The sequence below is a fragment of the Molothrus ater genome, chromosome 16 (assembly GCF_012460135.2).
Source record: "Molothrus ater isolate BHLD 08-10-18 breed brown headed cowbird chromosome 16, BPBGC_Mater_1.1, whole genome shotgun sequence".
In the NCBI taxonomy this organism is placed as follows: Eukaryota; Metazoa; Chordata; class Aves; order Passeriformes; family Icteridae; genus Molothrus; species Molothrus ater.
The window spans coordinates 10,577,704-10,598,046 of NC_050493.2; the positions used below are offsets into that span (position 1 = coordinate 10,577,704).

The 20,343-nt window shown below is 39.2% G+C and overlaps 1 protein-coding gene across 3 annotated transcripts in view; it reads left to right on the plus strand.

The window, feature by feature from the left end:
- GRIN2A (glutamate ionotropic receptor NMDA type subunit 2A) overlaps nucleotides 1–18,933 on the plus strand; it is a 156,999-nt gene extending 138,066 nt beyond the window's left edge. The window contains exons 13-15 of one of the 3 annotated variants that reach the window (XM_036392354.2): nucleotides 4,906–5,144; nucleotides 6,722–8,382; nucleotides 11,906–18,933. In XM_036392354.2, coding sequence (XP_036248247.1) covers nucleotides 4,906–5,144; nucleotides 6,722–8,382; nucleotides 11,906–11,921 — 1,916 coding nt within the window. In that variant the 3' untranslated portion in view covers nucleotides 11,922–18,933. Of the gene's footprint in view, nucleotides 1–4,905; nucleotides 5,145–6,721 lie in introns of all 3 variants that reach the window. The other 2 variants (XM_036392355.2, XM_036392353.2) reach the window with 2 other exon arrangements.
- Nucleotides 18,934–20,343: the final 1,410 nt, after the last annotated feature.

The window sequence follows — 20,343 nt, forward strand, 5'->3', positions numbered from 1 at the left end:
CACTATTCAGGGGGAAACACCCTTTTATTTTAGAGTCCCCAAGTGGTGGGGTGCTATTCTGCTCCTCTGTCACTTAGGGGGAGTTCTACCACAGTAAACATGGAACAGTGTGTCCCTAAATTTGAAAACTACCCTTTGTCCAGGCTGAGTAAGCAGGTGATTCTGTTAGTGCCGCCAGGGTCTGTGAGGATGATGCCCTACATCTGAGCAATGTGAGTGCACATATTCAACCCTCCTGCTGATCATCTCTGCTGGGTACATGCCAGTTTGCTGTGCTGGCTGAACCTCAGGGTAGGGCATTGCACGAGAGCCCCTGACACTGTCACCAGCAGCCAGCTCCTTTGGCACCTTCTGCTGTGACACATGCACTGAGATCTCCTGCAGTGACCTGCTCCTGGCCCGGGCCTTATGCAAGTCCCAGGGAAGTGCTGACACCAGGGGTCTGCTGTACTTAACCAGCAAAGCAGCAAGGGTGCTGGGCTGCAGCTCTGCTTTCCCACTGGGACAGGGCATCCTTTCCTCCTGCAGGATGTGCAGGCTGCACAGAGCAGGGATGGCTGTGATGCATGACACAACAAAATGTATGAGAGAATTAATTTTTCCAGACAACTCTCATTGGTGCAAGGCAATGTTTTTTGGAGTCAGGGTTGGGTGACTGCATGTGCAGCTGCTGTTGCCATACAAGGGCCTGGCAGTTTGGTGCAGGTGTAGCCAGCACTGAGGGTTCCAGTGCTCAGGTGGTTGCAGGTGCCTCTGTGCCACGGAAACAAAAGGAACTTGAGGAGAGCAGTAACTCCCCTAAAAGAGTCCCAGAGGAATGGGACATCTCAGGAGCCAGTGACTCAGGCTGTGTGAGTGTCAGCTGGGCACCAGGGCGAGGTGGCACAGCCTGCTAAGGGTCTTGATGAGGAAAAGCATGTAATTCTACCCTTTAGACTGTATAGTTTCTGTGTCTGGATAATGAAATTTTTATTGTGACAAAATTGTTGAGGGGACACAGTGGACAGTTTATCAGTGCTTCCCAGGATGATAATGTGTGAAATAGGCCAGAGGAGTTTTTCTAGGAAGGAAGGCCCTTGTGGGATGTGCAGGCCACATGGCCAACTGGCATGTTTCTGTGCAAATAGCAGCCAGAGCAGAGAGCTCCACACCACAGGAACAAACCCAGGAGGAGCACAAAGGGATGGGAGCACTGTAGCCTGAATCCATTGTAAATAGTGCTGGATTACCAGTGAGAGAGCTGGAATGTTGCAATTTATTGCAGTGTGCTTTGAATGAATACTGCAGACACTCAAGATGCTTGAACTATGGATTTTTCAAGCACTTGCTTATGCTCATTCTTACATTATAAATGAAGCAGATCTTTTATTATACAGTGCTATAGATTTTTAAAATATCTCTTAGTGTAGGAATCATGTAGTCATTTGTGAGTTTTTCAGGTTAAATAGATTGTGGATGTGTTAAACAGAAAATAAGCACTGTACTTTTTTTGTCAAATACACAGTGACACTTCATTTTCTGGTCTTTGCTAGTGTCATGATGTACTTTGCTGCTGAGATCTGCAGCTGTTCATTTACACGTTAATCTAGTCCACACATGAATGAAGGTAGGAAATTATAGTGGCATTAATTTCCTTTAGTAAGTGCCTGAAGTGGAAACAAAACCCCTTAAAATAAGTCTGATTAATATTTATGAGTAGCTTGAGACCCCCCCCCAATTAGATGCAGACTTGAACTCCATTAACACTCAGTTCAGTGAGGCCTGGCATTTATGGATATTGAGGTTGCTGACTTAGAATTTCAAGGTCTGTTTTATGGGATATATGGAGCTCCCACTTGCTGATGAGTATTATGCACACACAGGGATGACTGAACTCTCCAGTGCCTGGTAATCACAAATTGCTGGCCTTTCAATTGCCAACTGTAATATATTGCCATAGGTGTCATCACCCTGCACATTCAACTAACAAGCCAGACCACCCAAAAGGATTTGAAAAACAACATTCCTCCAAATGGACCTTGTTCTTTGAAATGAATTAATTTTCTGAACCAAATTATAACTAGCCTCAAAGTTCAATGTTTTGAATTCAAACTCCAGGCCAAGTTTGGAAGTGATAGATTTTAATAAGGAATGAATTGACACCACAGATAAAAAAGTTTCTTATGCCTGAGGATTTTGTAATAAAAGTGTTATGGTTTCTGGTTTAAAGTGTAATGGGCAGGAAAAGCAATAAGAAGACTGGGCATTTTTGCCCGTTTTATAGGGTCAGCTATGCTGAAGTGTTATTACAGCTAAATTATTACCAGTTTTGTCTGTGTTTCTGTGTGTACATACACACACACATATGTAAATATTTATGCACATGTATAAGAATATATACTGTAAAGGGCAACTGCTTTATATGGAGAGACCAGAATTATCAGCTAATATGTCCATTCCCAGATAGCATCATTCCATAGATATGATAACCCATTGATTAACAGTGCTTTTCTGTCTTAAAAATATGGATTCCTTTTGGCATTAATTAACATTGACTGCTGTCATTGTCTGATATTATGGAAGGGATATTGCAATAGCAGGATCTGCAAGGCTCTGGGATGCTTTGTCCTTCTTTACTTGCCAGGGCACTGTCATTTATCTTGACTCAAAACAAGCTTAGTTCATTTCTGTTGGGATGTTTTTGGAAAGGTTGCTGGATTATCAATAGTTACTTTAGATGTACATGCCAAAGGGAAAGGAACACAGAGGAAACAGTAATAAAATAGAGCTTTAAATTCCTTCGTGAATTTTGTTATGAACAGTGAAAGGGCACAGCAGTCAAATCAAATTGATGCCTGACAATCATGGGAGATGTGAGTTTTCCTGTGGGAAGTGATGAGATCTCATTGGCAGAGCTTCAGCTAATGCACAGACCAGAAATATTGCTCTCTCTTTGGACTTGGGTTCTTTTCTCTTCCATGGCCTCTGTGAGTTTTATTCATAGACCTTGGTGAGGACTTGAAAGAGAGGCAAGGGAAACAGTCCACTGAGGTTTAGCAGAACAAAAGAAATCCAAATGTTCTAAGATATGGAAATGCAATAATGAACCCCAATTATCTATGTGTGCAATATCTATACTGTTACAATTAATAATTTATTGTCCCAATGTCCTGGATTAGAAGATTTTTAAAGATTCATTAGGATTGACTTTCTTCTTTGGGATGCTCTTAGGTAGTTTGAAGATTGAGCACTGTAATTTGGGAGAAGACACATTGCCTTTTGCAGATGCAGAGGTTCAATTCGTGCTTCAAGCACAAAATTAAATTCGGAATTAGCTAGAGACCGAATAATCCCTTTTACAAATTTGTGAAATGCCTTTGCTGAAGTGCATCAGAACTTGTCCTTTCTTCTTCAGTTTTTCATTCACATTCTCTGAGAAGCAATTTCTCCATCACAGTGTTGTGTTCCATTTCCAATTGGAACTCACATCCAAATTATCTGTGGGCTGCAGTTTTCCTGGTGCCCTGGCACTCTATCCTACAAAATGCTTTTTCACAGCAGGTCATTGATCTTCTAGTCTAGCTTGAAGGTAGCTGAAATGTCAATATAGCTTCTAGCCATTTTTTTCTGTTCTTTTTTTCCAGTGATGTATGAATTATAATAATACTGAAAATGTATTCCCTAATCACTGGCTAAGGATTAGGGATTGGTACCATGGAAATTCTTCCCCCATATTGAAGCCATATCTTAAATTGGAAAACACACCAAGAAAACTAATACTGTCCTTTTAATACTGTTCTTTTTGACCCTCTACATTACCTGCTGTATTTTCTATAAACAATGAAGTTTATGACATTAAAAATTACAAAATAATTACTCAGCTGACTATATCCCAAGAGAGTAAAAGGCCTGTATGCCCATGCATTGCTTCAGTAAGAGCACTAAATGTTTGAAAATTACTCAATCATGCAAAATAATAATAATAAAATGTTGGCAGGAACAATTGCAGTTTCTTGCCCACCTCTGTCCATGCTGACAGTAGCAAGCACTGCTAGGTGACAGTGTCCTTCATTTGAGGCCAAATCTCATCAGTGAAATATGGATTCAAAGTTAAGAATGCACAGGAGAGGGAGGGAGTGGATTTGCTTCCTTAGCTGTATGTGAAGTGTTTTAGTGGCAGTAAGGAAGTGGCACAGCCAGAGGCAGCAATGCTCTATTTCAGGCATGGGATGAGGCTTTTGGTGTTTCTGGTGCTGCCCAGGAATCTGGAATGGCAGCAGCACAAGGGAATAGATACCAGAGATAAATGCAGAGACCAGATGTGTCAGGAGAGCTTCAGCCACAATACTGCAGCTTATTTGCAAAGAAATAATGTAATCACAGATCAGATGGGAAAGAACAAACTTCTCGTGGCACACTCTAAAAGAATCACAAGAATTTGTGAAATGTGTCTTGTGATGTTAAAGGGAAGGGCCAAAGGGAGGGGTCAGAGTGGATCAGGGAGGTACCAAGTGCAGGGCAGTGGAGAGGAGGGGCATGAAAGGGTCTGGTTGAGTGTCAGGATGCTTCTCTGACGAGTTCTCCCTCTGATCACTACAGACTGTCCCAGCTCTTCACTCACTCACTGCACTCTCGTTATAACAAGTCCTAATAGTTATAGCAAGCAGAAGAAAGTTCTGTCTAAACCACAGATCCTGCTTTCTAGAGCATCCAGCTTCCCACGTAATTTATGAAATCTGAGGACATCTGAAACTAGAGTGCTGTGAGTTGAAATCTGCTATATTTGCAACTCCTGGCTCGATAAGTCTGCGGTGCTCCGCGAATGAAGCATTAAATGGTGCTGTATTTTTAAACTTGCAAAGACTTTCGAATTCTGTGAGCAGTGATTTTTGCATTTTAACTGGTTTGACTCCTTGCTCTCCCTAGGGGAAATGGAAGAGTTAGAAACCCTGTGGCTGACTGGTATTTGTCACAACGAGAAGAACGAAGTCATGAGCAGCCAGCTGGACATCGACAACATGGCAGGAGTGTTTTACATGCTCGCAGCAGCCATGGCACTCAGCTTAATAACCTTTGTCTGGGAGCACTTATTTTACTGGAAACTCAGATTCTGCTTCACTGGAGTCTGCTCAGATAGGCCAGGATTGCTGTTCTCAATCAGCAGGGTCAGTACTGCTGTCATTTTTCCCCTTTAGGCAACAGAAGGAATAAACGCTGCCTCCATAAAATATTATCCTTCCTTTTATTCCCACCTGAACATTTAAAATCCAGGTTAGAGCAGCAGTGTGATGCTCTGGAGTAGTCAATGGGCTTAGGATGTACTTGCACTCCTTGGGAAGTCTTAATCCATTGGATTTTTTAGGGTATGAATTATTTTATACCAGGATAATCAGTAATTGAATACTGAAAACAAATACAGTAAAGGGAAATTTCGATGAAGAAATGGTAGGTGCAGGAAATGTATTAATTTCCACATTAAAAATCCAAACAAAATAAATACCAATTTGATAAGAGACATTAGCTGTCAGCTTTGTGCATTTCTTAAGCAAGAGAATTTTAACTTATAAAAATACAGTGGAATATTTTTGTAAGCTTTTTTTGATAAAAAACTTGAATAAACTGTATGAGAAAAGGTCAAACACAGGTATCGTTTATGTCTGGTTAGACACTAAGGCAAGTTTTAATGATAACTTTACCAGACTCAAAGGGGATTTACTTATGCAAGAAACTGATACTTGTAAAAATATGGAAATGTAGCTTATTCTATTATTTTTGACAAATTGGTTGGGTTTTTTCTTTATATATTTTTAAAATAGATAGAACTTTCATTAGGTAATTGATTTTTTTGGATTTTTTATAAAGCTGAGGAGAACTGAAGATGATACTAAAATGGCTAATTGCTTTAAAGTGTGCTGCAATTACCCTGTTGAGTATATTGGAGCATTTTGGAACTGCATTAAAAATAGTCTGCACTACCCTGTTGGGGATTGTCTAGAAACCACATGCACCTTAACCTCCACATTTTATATTTGAACATTATGTTTCTGGCATTTTTTATATGAAATTCTCCTAAGAATTGCAGGGGAAAAGAAGTATTTATGCCAAAGGTAAATGTCTGAGAATTGCTAGTTCACACGGTTGGAAATGTCAATTGGGCTCACAGGAGTGACCAAAGAGGTTGACGTGAGAAAACGGGCTTCAGCCTTTTGCTCAAAATTAACTCAGATGCAGCTTGAATAAGAGCTGGGTTTTTTGACATGGACTGAGGTAGGGATCAGAAAAGCTAAAATATGATGGCTAGAAGCCTTTTTATTTTAGTACAAGTGAAGAATACCTTAATCTCCAATAAAATAGTCCCACTACAGGCTTGTTTAGAGGGGAAACTGAATCACTGGTTTAAAATAAGAAAGTAACTATTACTGAAGATTAATTTCATTTTGTGACAAGATTAGGGAAGCCTTTGGGGTACCTTCTAATCTTGTATTGTGGAATAAGCTGGGGAGGCCAAGACAGACCACTGGTTTGTGAAATACTGGCAGTTTTTCTCCTTTGTAGTTCTAATAGATATAGCAGAAAATATTCCTCCATTTCAATGCAAGGAAATGATAAAAAGTTGGAAATGTACTTTTAATCTTTCCAGTAATGAGATAAGAAATGTTTAATTTTTCTTTATTGCTAATTAAAACTAAAATAGAAGTTGTAAAAAGTTATACCTAGTGATTTAATTTGTCTTTTATTACAGGGTATTTACAGTTGCATTCATGGAGTACACATTGAAGAGAAGAAGAAGTCTCCTGACTTTTCTTTGACCAATTCACAAACCAACATGTTAAAACTGCTGCGAACAGCGAAAAACATGACCAATATCAACCCTTCAAGAATTGACTCCCCCAAAAGAACAGCTGATTTTATTCAGAGGGGTTCTTTGATTATGGACATGGTCATGGATAAGGGAAACTTGGTATTTTCTGATAACAGATCCTTTCAGACAAAGGACAACTTTTTTGGTGACAACATAAGTGAACTGCAGACACTTCCTGGCAATCGACACAAGGACAATCTGAACAATTATGTTTTCCAAGGGCAGCATCCTCTCACACTGAATGAATCCAATCCAAATACAGTAGAGGTTGCAGTAACAACAGAAGCAAAAGTGAACTCCCGGCCCAGGCAGCTTTGGATGAAATCTGTTGAATCTTTACGCCAAGATTCTGTACGTCAGGGCCAAGGTTCCCAGAGAGAAAATGGGTCTGAGGAAAACAGGCAGCTTTCACTGAAAAGCCAAAGATTCCTTCCTGAAGAGATTGTCCATTCAGATGTCTCAGAGACATCAAGCAGAGCTACTTGCCACATGGAAGCTGAAAACAACAACAAGCACCACAAAACCAAGGACAATTTTAAAAAAAGGACAGTAGCATCAAAATACCCAAAAGACACTAGTGATGTGGAACTGACATATCTGAAAACCAAACAGGGCTCTCCACGGGATAAAATCTACACGATTGATGCTGACAAGGAGCCAGGATTCCGCTTGGACACACCTCAGTACATTGAAAACATTGTCCTTCCAGAACCTGTAGAGCTTCCCGAGGTTTACCAAGATCACAACGACAACTACAGGAAAGCCGAACACGCCAACAGGACTCCATCACATAATGAAGACAGTCTTCCAAATAATGACCAGTATAAACTCTTTGGAAAGCACTACACTCTCAAAGAAAAAAATACTTCCCTAGGTGACATGAACGATAGGTTCAGGCAGAATTCCACACACTGCAGGAGCTGTCTCTCCAACATGCCCACCTACGCGGGGCACTACTCGACCAGATCTCCCTATAAATGTGACGCATGCTTGCGGATGGGGAACCTCTATGACATTGAGGAAGATCAGATGCTGCAGGATACAACGAACTTATCACTTCCTGAAGAAATATATGAGCGTACTTGGTCACAAAGTAGTGCTCTGCAATATCATAAAAAGAATAAACTGAGGATTAGCAGGCAACACTCTTTTGATAATATCGCTGATAAATCCAGGGAAATTGATATTGGAAGACCTTCTCGCAGTATAAGCTTGAAAGAAAGAGAGAAATTTCTTCAAAGTAGTCCATATGCAAGCATGTTTAGTGTTCCCTCAAGCAAACTGTTGAGCAACAAGGCCTCACTTTTAACCCATGCTCTGGAGGACAGTAAGAGGAGCAAGTCCCTGTACGCTGTTCACTCGGATGATAACCCCTTCCTGCACTCCTATCGTGATGACCAGCATTTATCTCTTAGGCGAAGTCCAGCTGATCTTTATAAACATTCATTGCCAACAAGAGGAAGAAATGATAATTATTTAAGGTCATCCATACAGTCTACAGCATCATACTCTTCCAGGGATGGTCGGATCCATAATGACATGTACATTTCAGAGCATGTTTTGCCTTACGTTGCAAATAGGAATAGCTTGTACTCAACTCCAAGGGTTTTAAATTCCTGTAGCAATACACGTGTGTATAAGAAAAGGCCTAGCATTGAATCAGATGTTTAAATTTTCCATGAACACTTTATCTATAGGGAAGGAATAGTTGCCACCATCTTAGAGGGAGAATTTTCCTTTAACAGTATCCTGCTCTGGTAAATGATACGTAAACCTCTCCCTTTCCCAATGTACTTTTGTACATGAATAGGTAAACTGGTATGCTCTGATCTATCCTTTTAAAATATGTCTTGTTAAAAAGGATAAAAAATAGCCATTTATGTGTGCTTTATATATAAATGGCAAGTTGTACTGAAATAGCCCCAATATATGTTGGCAACTATGCTGTTTTGTACCTAATTATTTTACTATTTCGGTTATTCTAATTTATGTTGCTAAGTATCATTCAATGTACTTTTGTCCTTAGAAATGTTTAATGATTTTCTAGTGCTGGATAAGCAATATGGTATGCATGTAGTATGACACAGACAACAAGAAATAGGGATGCATTTGCACAGATTCAAAAGTAAAAGAGAACAGAAAGCTAAGACTTCCAAAAATATATTTTAGCTTCATAATCATTTTCAAAGCCAAATAATAATTAAAAAAAACCCCAAACCCCAGGACCTTAATAAATGAAATACAGTGTGTTAGCACAAAATTAGGATGTTCCTTCTAGACTGACAGACAGTAGATGGGAAGGCAGTAACCCCAAACATGTGAACTGCTGTGTACCAAAAGGAAGCCCCATGGATATTGGTTAATGTTCATGTACAAATGCTTTTCTTATATTGCACATGCACTTACCATTACAAAGTAAGTTCATTGAAAAGTTTGCAGTAATCTTGTCAGAAATTTCACAGCTGCCTAATCCAGAGTATATATTTTTAGATATCACTATATGGCACTTACTATGGAGCTGTGGACTTTATTAGTAACCTTGAGGCCTAATGTGTACGTAAGTTTGCATTTGCCCCTTACTGGTGATTACTCAGGGCTGTATAGTATTTCTTTTATTCTTTCACTTCCCAAACCAAAACCCAACCCACTGTAGTTCTTTGTTCATAGTGTATTAGTGACAACTAATTAATTGTATATTAATAGTACTAAAGCTGTTAATACAGTATCAAACACCGACAGCCATAAGTTTAGTGTGGTCAGTGAGGAGTGTGGTACCATTTATTTCCATAGACAGAGAAGGATTAATACCTTTGAAAGGACTTCTTCCTTCCACAATATTGTGCATATTTGTTGAACATCAGACCGTTTTTCAAACCTCTCCAATCAAGTCTGTTGTATAAAGTGAATATATGCACATGTAACTAAGAAACAGTATCTTTATTATCACTTACTGATACACAAAGGTATTCACATAACAGCGATGCATTGTTATATGACTTTTCCTTCTGTAGGTGTCAATCAGATTATTTCACAAATAAAATGTCTGCTACACACCCCTCCATACCCTCACTGGAATAAAAAAAAGCCACTAGATTTTAACCATGAGGGAGCATGAAAGGGAAGAGAGGAAGCCTTTCAGGAGAAGAGTGTACAGCTGCAAATTTTATTTCAACTAAAGAAGTAAATATAATTATTAATACATTTAACTACTGAAAGTGTTCCAAAGGTGGTGCTCTCCCATTTTACTGCTACTCTGAGAATTGCTTTAGGATTTTTGTGTAGAGGAAATTTAGATTATTCAAGCATTATTCCCTCCATTTCACTGAAGAACGGTGAGCAGGGAAACCATTACCACTGTGAATTGGAATATGTGAATATTATCCTAACTTTTCTCTAAACTGAAACTCTTTTCAGCAGAATCGTGCCTGTCAGCTGTAATTGAAGCATCTGCATGCCAGAGGTGCAGTATGCAAGGTGTTTAATTTAGAATAGCATACTGCAGAGCAGAGTTGCAAATGAGAGATAATATAAATGGGAGATGTGTAGGGATAGTAAAAATAAAGTTTCTTGAATTTTGTTTACAGCTTTTTTAAAAATTGTACAGATTTAAACTGACTTTGGCTATCAAAGTCCAGAATGAGTTCTTGGTATTTGCAAAGGCATTTGTACCTTCACCATGATGGTGAAGGATGATATTTTTTAAGGAATGAAATGTAATGAGCTTTGGGCTTCCAAGTCTCTTTCCAGCTTCCAATAATCTCAGTATACTTTATTATAAGTATGATCAGAAAGCATATCTATGGGTATCTCTATGCTGTTTGGGTAAAAATATGTTTTGGGTATTTTTTATTCAACATTTGGTTATAATTATTGGCCCTGATTCACATGGGATGCTTTCTGATTCCTCACTGGAGGGAGTTTTTATGAACAGAAGTTCCTTACCTGGCCTTAGAGAGATTTCTTAGGAAGAATTGTGTGAGCTAAGCGGGGTTAGGATGTCTGTGGGATGAACACTACTTGTCATGAACCCAAACCTTTTCCCAAAGACACAATTATGCTTTGTTCTTATGTCTACAGGAAGGCAAATGCACTGAAGGCATAATGTTGTAATGACTATAATAAAAATATTTCAGCCAAATTTTAATATCCAGTCCAAATCATAGTATATTAACCAAAATCCAAAGTGTTTTGAACTATCTAGTGTGTTTCAGCAGATATGGAATTTGCTGATGTCGTGCCAAATCCTGCCATGGAAGTTGCTGAGCATTTTACCCAGTAAATCATAAAACTCAGTGGTGGCTCATGTCTTTCACATCATCATTAAGCTCTCAAGTATTTGTTGATTGCTCCAAGTCTTTTGTATCATCATCTCTATCTAACCAGACACACATTATATTCAATATTTATACGAGTACTGTATGGGAAGCTGTGGGAAAGAAAAATTCCCATTTACATTTTCTCTCTTGAGATTCAGTTGTAAACATCCTCAACCCAGGTGGATTTATCTTTCTGTGAAATGTACAAGCAAATTAGCTACAACAAAATATATTGCAGTGTTTGCTTTTTCTGATTTGAGCAGATTTCTGGTGACTGTAGAGATTTCTTATTATTATCTGCAATATGCAATACAACCACCTGCCCTAAACCAAAATAACGAGGCTGAGGGAAGACTTGATAATGTTGCACAGCAGTTGTTCACATGGAAATATAAGATGCTGCCTTAAAGAGGGAAAAAACCCCACCAGATACTGAAAGTAGAGGGAGTCAGAGTCTGCATGCTTTTGTTGTTGTGATCTTGGCATAAATCCGAGCCGATGAAGGGGGAAGGAGATCTGAGGCAGGGCTGAGGGCAGTACCGGTGTGCTTGCAGATGTGCTCGTGTAAAGAAGAAGCAGCTGAGAAGTTGAAGAAAAATCTTCAACAGAGCCACAAGCCACAGCTTGTGAGGCTCAGCCTAGAGCGCGTGGAATTCTGAATTTTGCCTGAGCTTTGTTGATATATTTGCACTGACTTTCAATTAAACCGAGATCAAGACTTTCTGTATTTCCCTCTCTCTCACTCTAGCTGCTGCTATACTTGAAGAGGAGAAAAGAATCTTCCTGCATAAGTGGCCATCCTTTCTGTACCTTTCTGGATGGTGCTGGTGACTTGTTACATTTTCCTGATTACAGCTCTAGCAGTTTGTTGGTCATTCCTATCACCACGATTTCCTGTGACTCCAGCTGGAACTGAATCAGGCTGTAAATGATATGGGCCATTCTTGGTAGCATGTCCTGTAGTGTTACACTGCTCCTGGACGACACCTTTTGTGGAGGCAGGATATTGAATTGCTGAGGAATGCAGTAGGTACATGGAGGTAAAACCAGATATGTAGACATACCTGCCTCTTGCTTTTTTCCCTCTTTTAAAGATATTGTAGAATTTCTTCATGTTTTTGTCTTTCCCTTTTCACCACAGTAAATTTTCCTTTTTTCTCTCAAATAGATTTTGTGTTCTGCTTGTGTTTCTTAGAACAGTGTAGCCACTCACTAATTTAAAAGCATGGAAATAAGATATTTTAATATATAAGATAAAATTAAGGAAAATTAAGAGATTTTGCATTTTTGGAAAATTTAATTTAATGTTTTTGCAGCTTTTGCTCAGAATTCATTACTCTGCTATCTAAGAAGCTTGGTTAGGAAAAAAAGAGTGCTGTGGACAAACAGAAATGAAATCACCACCAGCTCACTGTGTTTTGGCAGCATCTCATAAATACATGTCTCTTTATGGTCTTTCAGGAACACTTGAGAGGTGAAATAAGGCTCACAAGAGAAATCAGGTGTGGTTGTTGGTTTTTTTTTTTTTTTCCTGATGAAAGCAAATATTTTTATAGAGTTTTAAGGGAAGCAAAGGCTAGAGCTGTGAGAGTAGTTTTGGGTTTCTGTGCTGGAAGGCTAAGCTCTGTTACCAGTGGGGAGAGAGAGAGAGAGAAAGCAAGAGAAAGCAGGTTCCCTGTGGATGGAAGTTCAGAGGACTGAAGGCTCTGGAGCAGATATGTGGGGGATGTGTCCAGAAATGTATTACCTCTCTCTGTTGACTTTTTAGAAAGCATAGGCTCCTAACTCAGATAGCTCAGTTAGGTGGGCTTAGAAAAGCAATGGTCTATTTACCCCCAGCCTCAAAAATCTGCCAGTGAGTACCAGGTTCAGCCTTGGAGGTGTTATAGGTTCCTGTGCTCATGAAAATAGGATTTTTGTTGGGGTTTGCAATACCCCCTGCATAGTTGGGGTAATAATTTGCTTTATACCATGTGACTACCCAGCAAGGGAGAAAAGTGTCAGAATCTAATCCTTGTGTAAAAAGTTTATACCTTCATATTTCTGCAGTGTAGCATGTGCACCTTAGGGATGGGGAAGATTTTGGTACTGTTCCCTCCCTTGCTGGGTTTATCAAAGTAGAACAGAAACTGTTTCACAAATCTAAGGGTCTGAGAATCTGCCTGGATTTAGGAAGAATTCTCTAGGTGAAACTTTTTTTGTTATTTTACATTGCATTTAAGATGTTTGATATATAAAGCCTAGTGAAAACAGAACTTTTATGGAGAAATCCTCTCCTACTTAATATAAAAGAATAACTATCCTGTGGCTTGGCTAGATTGTGTCAAGTGTTAATCATCACATTCTGTGCTTCTTTCAAGATGAGTGTCATACATTCCCTTCTTTCCCAGCTCTGGTCCTATCTTAGTTCAAAAGTCCTTTTAAAGCAGATACCATTCCTGATTAGGACAGTCTGGTTTGCAACATGAAAACAGTTCTCCAGGGATAGACTTAAATTACTTTCTCAGAAATGATTTTTGTTTTTGTTAATCTAAACTTCCTTTTTACTGAGAGCTGAGCCTTCCAAACTTAGCAGTACTGAAGGAACTTCTGAAAGAACATAAAGGCCTTTCAAAGTGTGACTTATGATATGAGCCATTTCCCTGCCCAAACTCACCTGTACTGTCTTATTTAAATGTATTGGCAACATGTCAGCATTTGAGGGAGCTCAGTTTAATCACAGCTGTGTATTTCCTTGTGATGTGGGTATAAGCACAGACAGGAACATGGTGTGATGGAAGAAAGGCTCGACGTGCTGTGGCTGGAGTCACCTGTGAAGCTGTGGTTAAATGGGAGTAGCCTCAGGACTGTGCTGTCTCTTCCATGTTTCTGGTCATGCAGAGTGTCTGTCTGATGTGCCCATCCTGTCCCTGGTGTGAAGCTCCTGTCCAGTTCCTCAGCTGTCCTTGTGGAGCTGCCCCCATGCTCGCCCCATTCCCGTGTCTGTCAGAGGGGAGGTGGCTGCTTGTGCTCTCAAGGGGAGCTGCAATCCTGCCCTGCTTCTCCCTGCTCTGCTGGGGAGGGTTCCTGCACTCTCTGTAAATAAGCTCTTCGTTTATTTCCCTCACTCAAGCTTTAACTTTTTTTTCCCCCTGCTTCTCTCGACCTGTGTACAGAGTATGCGCTCTAAAAATACGTGCTCTTCCAAAGTCCTGTGGCTTTGGAAGCCAGGAATGCAGGTGTGCATCACCCTGCAATGCAGTGAAAATGCACTTGGTTCTCCTCGTGGGATCATCAGCTTTTTTGTTCCATGCTGCAGAATGTATCTGCCATGGTTTAACCTGTTCTTTTTTAAAAAAGTTTCTGCCATTCTAACAGCTGTAAGAATCCACTGCTGATTTTGTGATGATTTTGTCATATCTATAATTTAAGAACCAGAAATAATATAAGTAAAAATAAGTTACCTCACTATTTACCAGGTTTTTGTTGTTTTGCGCTTAAATGACAATTTTTACTCCTTTTGCTTAATTCTTTACCTGTATTGGAAACAAGGCTAAATTAGTAGAGAATATAGCCATGCTGTAACATTGTCATGCAATACCTTTATTAATAGATAACCACACTAAATATAGTATTACATATTTAAAAGAGAGATGGGTTCAACTCTCCAACTCTTAAAAAGTAGTGGTGATAAGCAGTTATACTATTAGATGTTTTGTCCTTTCCCTTTTGTATTAGTATTTGTTTTCACTAAGATATTTCAAAAATTATATTTCTGTGCACGTTAGAAAACTGTGAAAATAAATACCAATAAATATTGTGATACTTATTCAGTGCACTGTAAAGTTCCAAGTGAGATGATACTTTGCTTCTGGGAATTGGTGAAAGTTTCCTCACTTCTCAGAAATGGTACTAAGCTTTAATGTGGGAAAATGGTAATATTTACAGTGACATGAAATTTTAATGGAGAATGTCTTGTTTTGCATTTCTGGTACTATTAGAAGAAATGATATGTTTTTCTCAGCAAATGCATTATGAGATTACATTTTTAAATTTGTTTTGTGCATTGCAGTACATAAGAATAACTGCTTTGAAGAGATTTGTGTTACTTCATTACTACAGCATTCTTTTGTCTGATAATTTTTTTCCTGAGCCCGTTGAATAATGGTATTTAATGGCAAAAACCTTTTTGGGAATGTATTTTGGCTTCTGTCTCACATTGCAAACCCTGAACTTGGACTCAGTGATGCAGTGGAAGGCCCTGGTGAGGCTGCTCTGCCTTTCTGCGCTCCTGGGGACGGGGACCTTCCTTGTTCCCAGCTGGGACCAGATTAGAGGAGTCCAGGACACTTTTGGAGGATGTGCTGTGCAACAATGCAAGTGTAAATGATCTTCAAAAGTGAAAATATAAAGAAATTGGAGGCTCACAGTTAGCCACACTGCTTGGGGGGGTGGTCTGTGACAGGGGTCTGCAGTTTCTGGAGGAGATGATAATTTTTAACTAAAGTAATTTGAATTCTACTTAAGTTTCTGAAAGTAACTGAAAAAGCGGGAGTTTCCTTTTTCTTTTAAAGCCAAAGTCTTTATGTTTTCATATGAGGTTTCACAGGAAAATGGGCCAAAGAATACAATTAAATATGCAAATGGTTAATCCTATGGAAAAGGGTATCCTGTTATCTTGATATGCACAAGCATATAAATGGTAATAGGAACAATGTGTGTAATTTTCCTGTATATTGCTATGTAGGTTGCACTATTTTGAATGACACAAGCCTGATATTTTAATTACCAAATACCATAAGATGCTGTTTATTAATAGTTTAAACTTGTTAACCTAAATATATATACAGTATACACAGGCGTGCGTGCATACACCTTCCAACCAGTCATGCGTGAGTAATCTCCCAGAGCTGTGGGACACATTTCAGCAGTGCTTTATTTTAAGTGGTTTTCTCCTTTCCAAACCTCCCACATCTAGAAATCCTCTAGCAGCTTTTATTGTAGTGTTTGATACTGGGTACAGAAGGGGCTAAAGGACTGGTTTGGGTCAGGATTGCTCTGTGCTAGGACACATTCAGAGAGTTGCTGTCCAAAAGAGCTGGAATTGATGCTTGCTGTAATAACCAAACCAAGGAAAAGGATGGCTTTTCATGATGGTTTAAAAAACTTGGCCAGAGAGGCTGTATTGGCCTGGTGACTGACCTTAAACTCAGACTGACCTTAAACTCGGTGTTAGCTCATGTGATCCACATCTGATCATTGTTACTTTAGGCAGCTGAGGAAGGATCCTCCAGAACAAAATCCCCAGGGAAGAGGAGCTGGTGTGTGCATCAGTGTGTTCTCCCATGCAGACTGGGCACGCTCCAAAATGGGTTTTGCATGCCAGGCAGGATTTAGCAGTGGTGAGTAAGGCATAATCACATCTCTCCATGCACAGGCTTTTGTTCTTGATAGTACTGGTGATGTGGAGATTTCCCCTGAGGAATGGGTGTGGTATTTGGCTTCTTTCTAAATTTATACTGCTCTAACTAAAACTTAAAAAAAAAACCTTGGAATAATTTGTTGGAAGTAATTACTGAGCTGTTTTTGAAAGAGAAAGTTGTATAATTACCAAATTTTCCACCTTAACCAAGAAACAATAAATTCTGTAGGGTCAGATTTTATTTACTGCTCATTGCAAGTATGTTTTGGAGCAGAACTTGGTTTCAAGAAAATTTTTGCTCAGCCTATTATTACCTGGTCTAGATTTGGGTACCAAATGTGGACAAAACACCTCTTGACTTAAATGGGGTGTTGGAGGGAGTGATGGGAGGGCAGATCCTGAGTGCAGTTCAGGCTCAGATTTTAAAAATCCCCATGTTTTAAAATGTCATATTGCAAAGGTTTGGAAATTGCATCATGTTAAATTGTGTGCAGCTAGGAAGGAAACCAGTGCAATTCTAGTAAGAGCTGTTAGCACTTTATACTTGATATCAGTATAATATTTTGGAATAGTCTTGCTCATTTCAGAACATCCATTTTGCACCAATGATGAAGAGCCTGATCTCTCTGTCTTCACACTCACACCCACATGCACAGTGGATCTCGTGCCTTCCCTGCTAAAACCAGGAGGCACAAACAGAATTCATTAATGTGTTAGGCAAACTCCTACCTGATTCTTAACCCATCACTGCATTTTATGCAAAATTTGCATCCATACATGTCAGGGTCTCACTAGCACTTCACCTGTGAGTTAATAATGTTGATTTTAATTCATCAGATTTAAATTCACACTAAACCTCAAGGGCATTTTGTGCTTCCTTTCATCCTGTTTAAGGATACTTGTGGGCTAAGATGAAACACTAATATTTCTGTGCTGCTAAACAAAACCCACCAGAAATATTTTGAAATCTCAAATTACACTTTGAAAAACATTTTTTACCTGTTTACTTGAATAATGTCAATTTAATGTATTGTCTTGATCAGTTTTTGTACATATACATGTGTATATATATTAAGCTATATATAAATATGTATATGTATAAAGTTTTTTGGGGAAAATGAGGGACAAGACAGAAATTCAGAGTTGTGACAAAGATTCTATAATAATTTATTAATAGTTTCAAGTAATGTATTGTTGTTTTGAATTTGATTAGAAGTTAATTGCAGATGAACTGTGAAAAATGAAATGCAACCGAGAAAAAGAGAATTCACAATATTAACTTAGGATTTTTTTAACAAAGCAAACTAGTTACTAGTGCAGTTGGAAGAATATTCTTTTTTTGATGGGAGAAAGGAACTCCAGGTGTAATAGTTTGTATTGATTACATGGAGCACTACTGTACATTGCACTAGGAGAAATTTGCATGCCAAAAAAAAAATTCTACAAGAAATCTTGGAACCATTCAATTCCATACACAGTAAACTAAAAATCCTGTCACTTCTGTTATTTCCTAGTACAATTTGCTGTAACAATCTCAAAATGTCATACTTCAAACCAAAGTGTAAGTCACAAATTTCCAATTACTAGCAAAGAATAGTAGAGATTTGAAGAGCTCTTAACACCTGGGAAAACAAATCAGGATGTTAGAGTAGAAATAAAAGAATAGTGGTGAAGTGGAATCAACCATAAAATAATTATTTTTTTTAGAGAATCCAGAATTTCATTATAAAGTTCACAATCTAATGGATTCTTCAAAAGAAAGGGTTTGGGGAAAAAGGGAACTTTTAAAATCTAGTTTTGACATTCCAATTACTGCCTGTTTTTTTAGCTAGGTTTAGCAAAGTGAAATGAATTAGAGCACACACAGTTTCAGCTGCTGTGTGGCACAGACACGTGAGCACCCAGCTCCCCCTGCAGCCTCTGCCCCTTCCTCTGAGATCTGGGGGAGGCTGGAGCTGCCCCGGAGCAGCGTGGGGGAGCTGGGAGTCACACTCCTCTCTCCTGTGTTCACATCCAGTCTCACTGCAGTTCACCCTGACCATATTGTAACCCAGTGCATGACTGAGTGCTAATACTGTATAAATATTTTGAAACATATCTTTAAAAAAAAAAAAAGTTTGCTTCAAACTTTTTATGATAGAGAAATATATAATTATTATGGTTGTCTGACAAACTGTATTGTGTTCATTTTTTTTTTTTTGTTAAATATGTAGAAAAACATTAAGGGAATGGGGGACTTGAATGTCTGTGTGTACTGAAATGTATATAACTATTTGGAAGAACACATGTGCCAAGTATAACATGATGTAAAAATTGTAAATATATGAAAAATTCATTTTTCTAATAAAGATAATTTCTGCCAATTAATATGAAAAGGAACAATGTTATCATTCTTGTCTGTCTTCCTTGTTAAATGGGGCAAGATGAGGCATCAGCTATGAAGAAGGTTTACATTTGTTTTTTCCTTAGCCATTGATGTGATTTGAAGGGTGTTAACAGCCACATGTTTTGAGACATCCTTTGCTGTTAGAAATGATCCAAAGGTGAAGATGCCTGAAGCTAAAGCTGACAGTATGTGCTTGGTGATCCCAATTTAATTTAATTCACAAAGAGGATCGAGACAATGATCTTATGGAAAATCCCTTTGTTGTGAGAATGATGCTTTGAGAGATGCTCCCTCAGCAGAGGGAGCAGGAGGAGCTCAGTGAAGGACAGTCCCCTCACCTGGGGCACCAATGCTCCCAAATCCTCAGAGGCGTCGGATGCACGAGGCGCGGTGGGCCTGCAAGAGGAGGTGATCTTGGCTGCAGAAAGGCAGGAGCCCTTTGGGCCCTTGTGGAGGCAGCATCCAGCCTGAGAAGGAGGTGTCCTGCCAGGAATGATGCCACCCCTGAGGAGAGCTGGAGAGCTGGAGCTGTGGAGCTCAGCCAGGTGAGGATGGAGGAGAGCAAAGCAGGGGATGAGGAAACAGCAGTGATGTCTCACATCTGCTGTGACTCTTGGTACCCACAAACTTGTCTAATGTTCTGGTTAATCTAATTATAAATCAAAATAGAGGTTTTAGTGGTGCATTTAAAATTAGTTCTAAGGTTTGATTATTTGCCTGGCCCTGGGAGCTGAAGAAGTGAGGTTCACGCTGTGCTCTGAAGTGGTTCCATAGGACCCCATTTTCCATGATGTCTCATCAGCTAATTAAAATCTTTGAATCCACAGAATGGGCAGAAACAAACCTTTGGCAATTAGAAAAATGTTCTTTGGGCAATGGGAAGAAAGTTGTTGCAAAAGCCCAAAGTATCCTTTTGCTAAAGGGGTTTTGTGTTGGATATAAATATAATGATGGGGTGAAAGGTGGCTCATGGATGTCTCACAGCAGAACAATCTTTTTGTTCCCAAGATGAACATGACTGCATGGATAGTATGAGAGATATAAATTTGGACTTCTGTCCTTGATGAGGTTTTTAATGAGAAAAAACCTGCTGGGCTTATGGTCTTCTGCTAGAAGATCCTTTCAAAGGGACCATGCCCTATTTGTATCTAAACATCTCAATTTCATGAAACAACATGAGATGTGCCCCAGTTACTGAATCATTATGAATCATTATCTGAGCTTGAATCTTTGTTTGTATGTGATAATGGTGTTTGTATCCAGGCTGGTGTTGGCATCAGGGCTGCTCCTCCCAGCTCTACCTGCCACCAGAGCTGATTCTCTCTGTGTGTCTCTGAGTCAGCTCAGCCTCAGCTTTGATTCCCTTTGGGATCTGGTTCAAAGACAGTCACATTCCCCC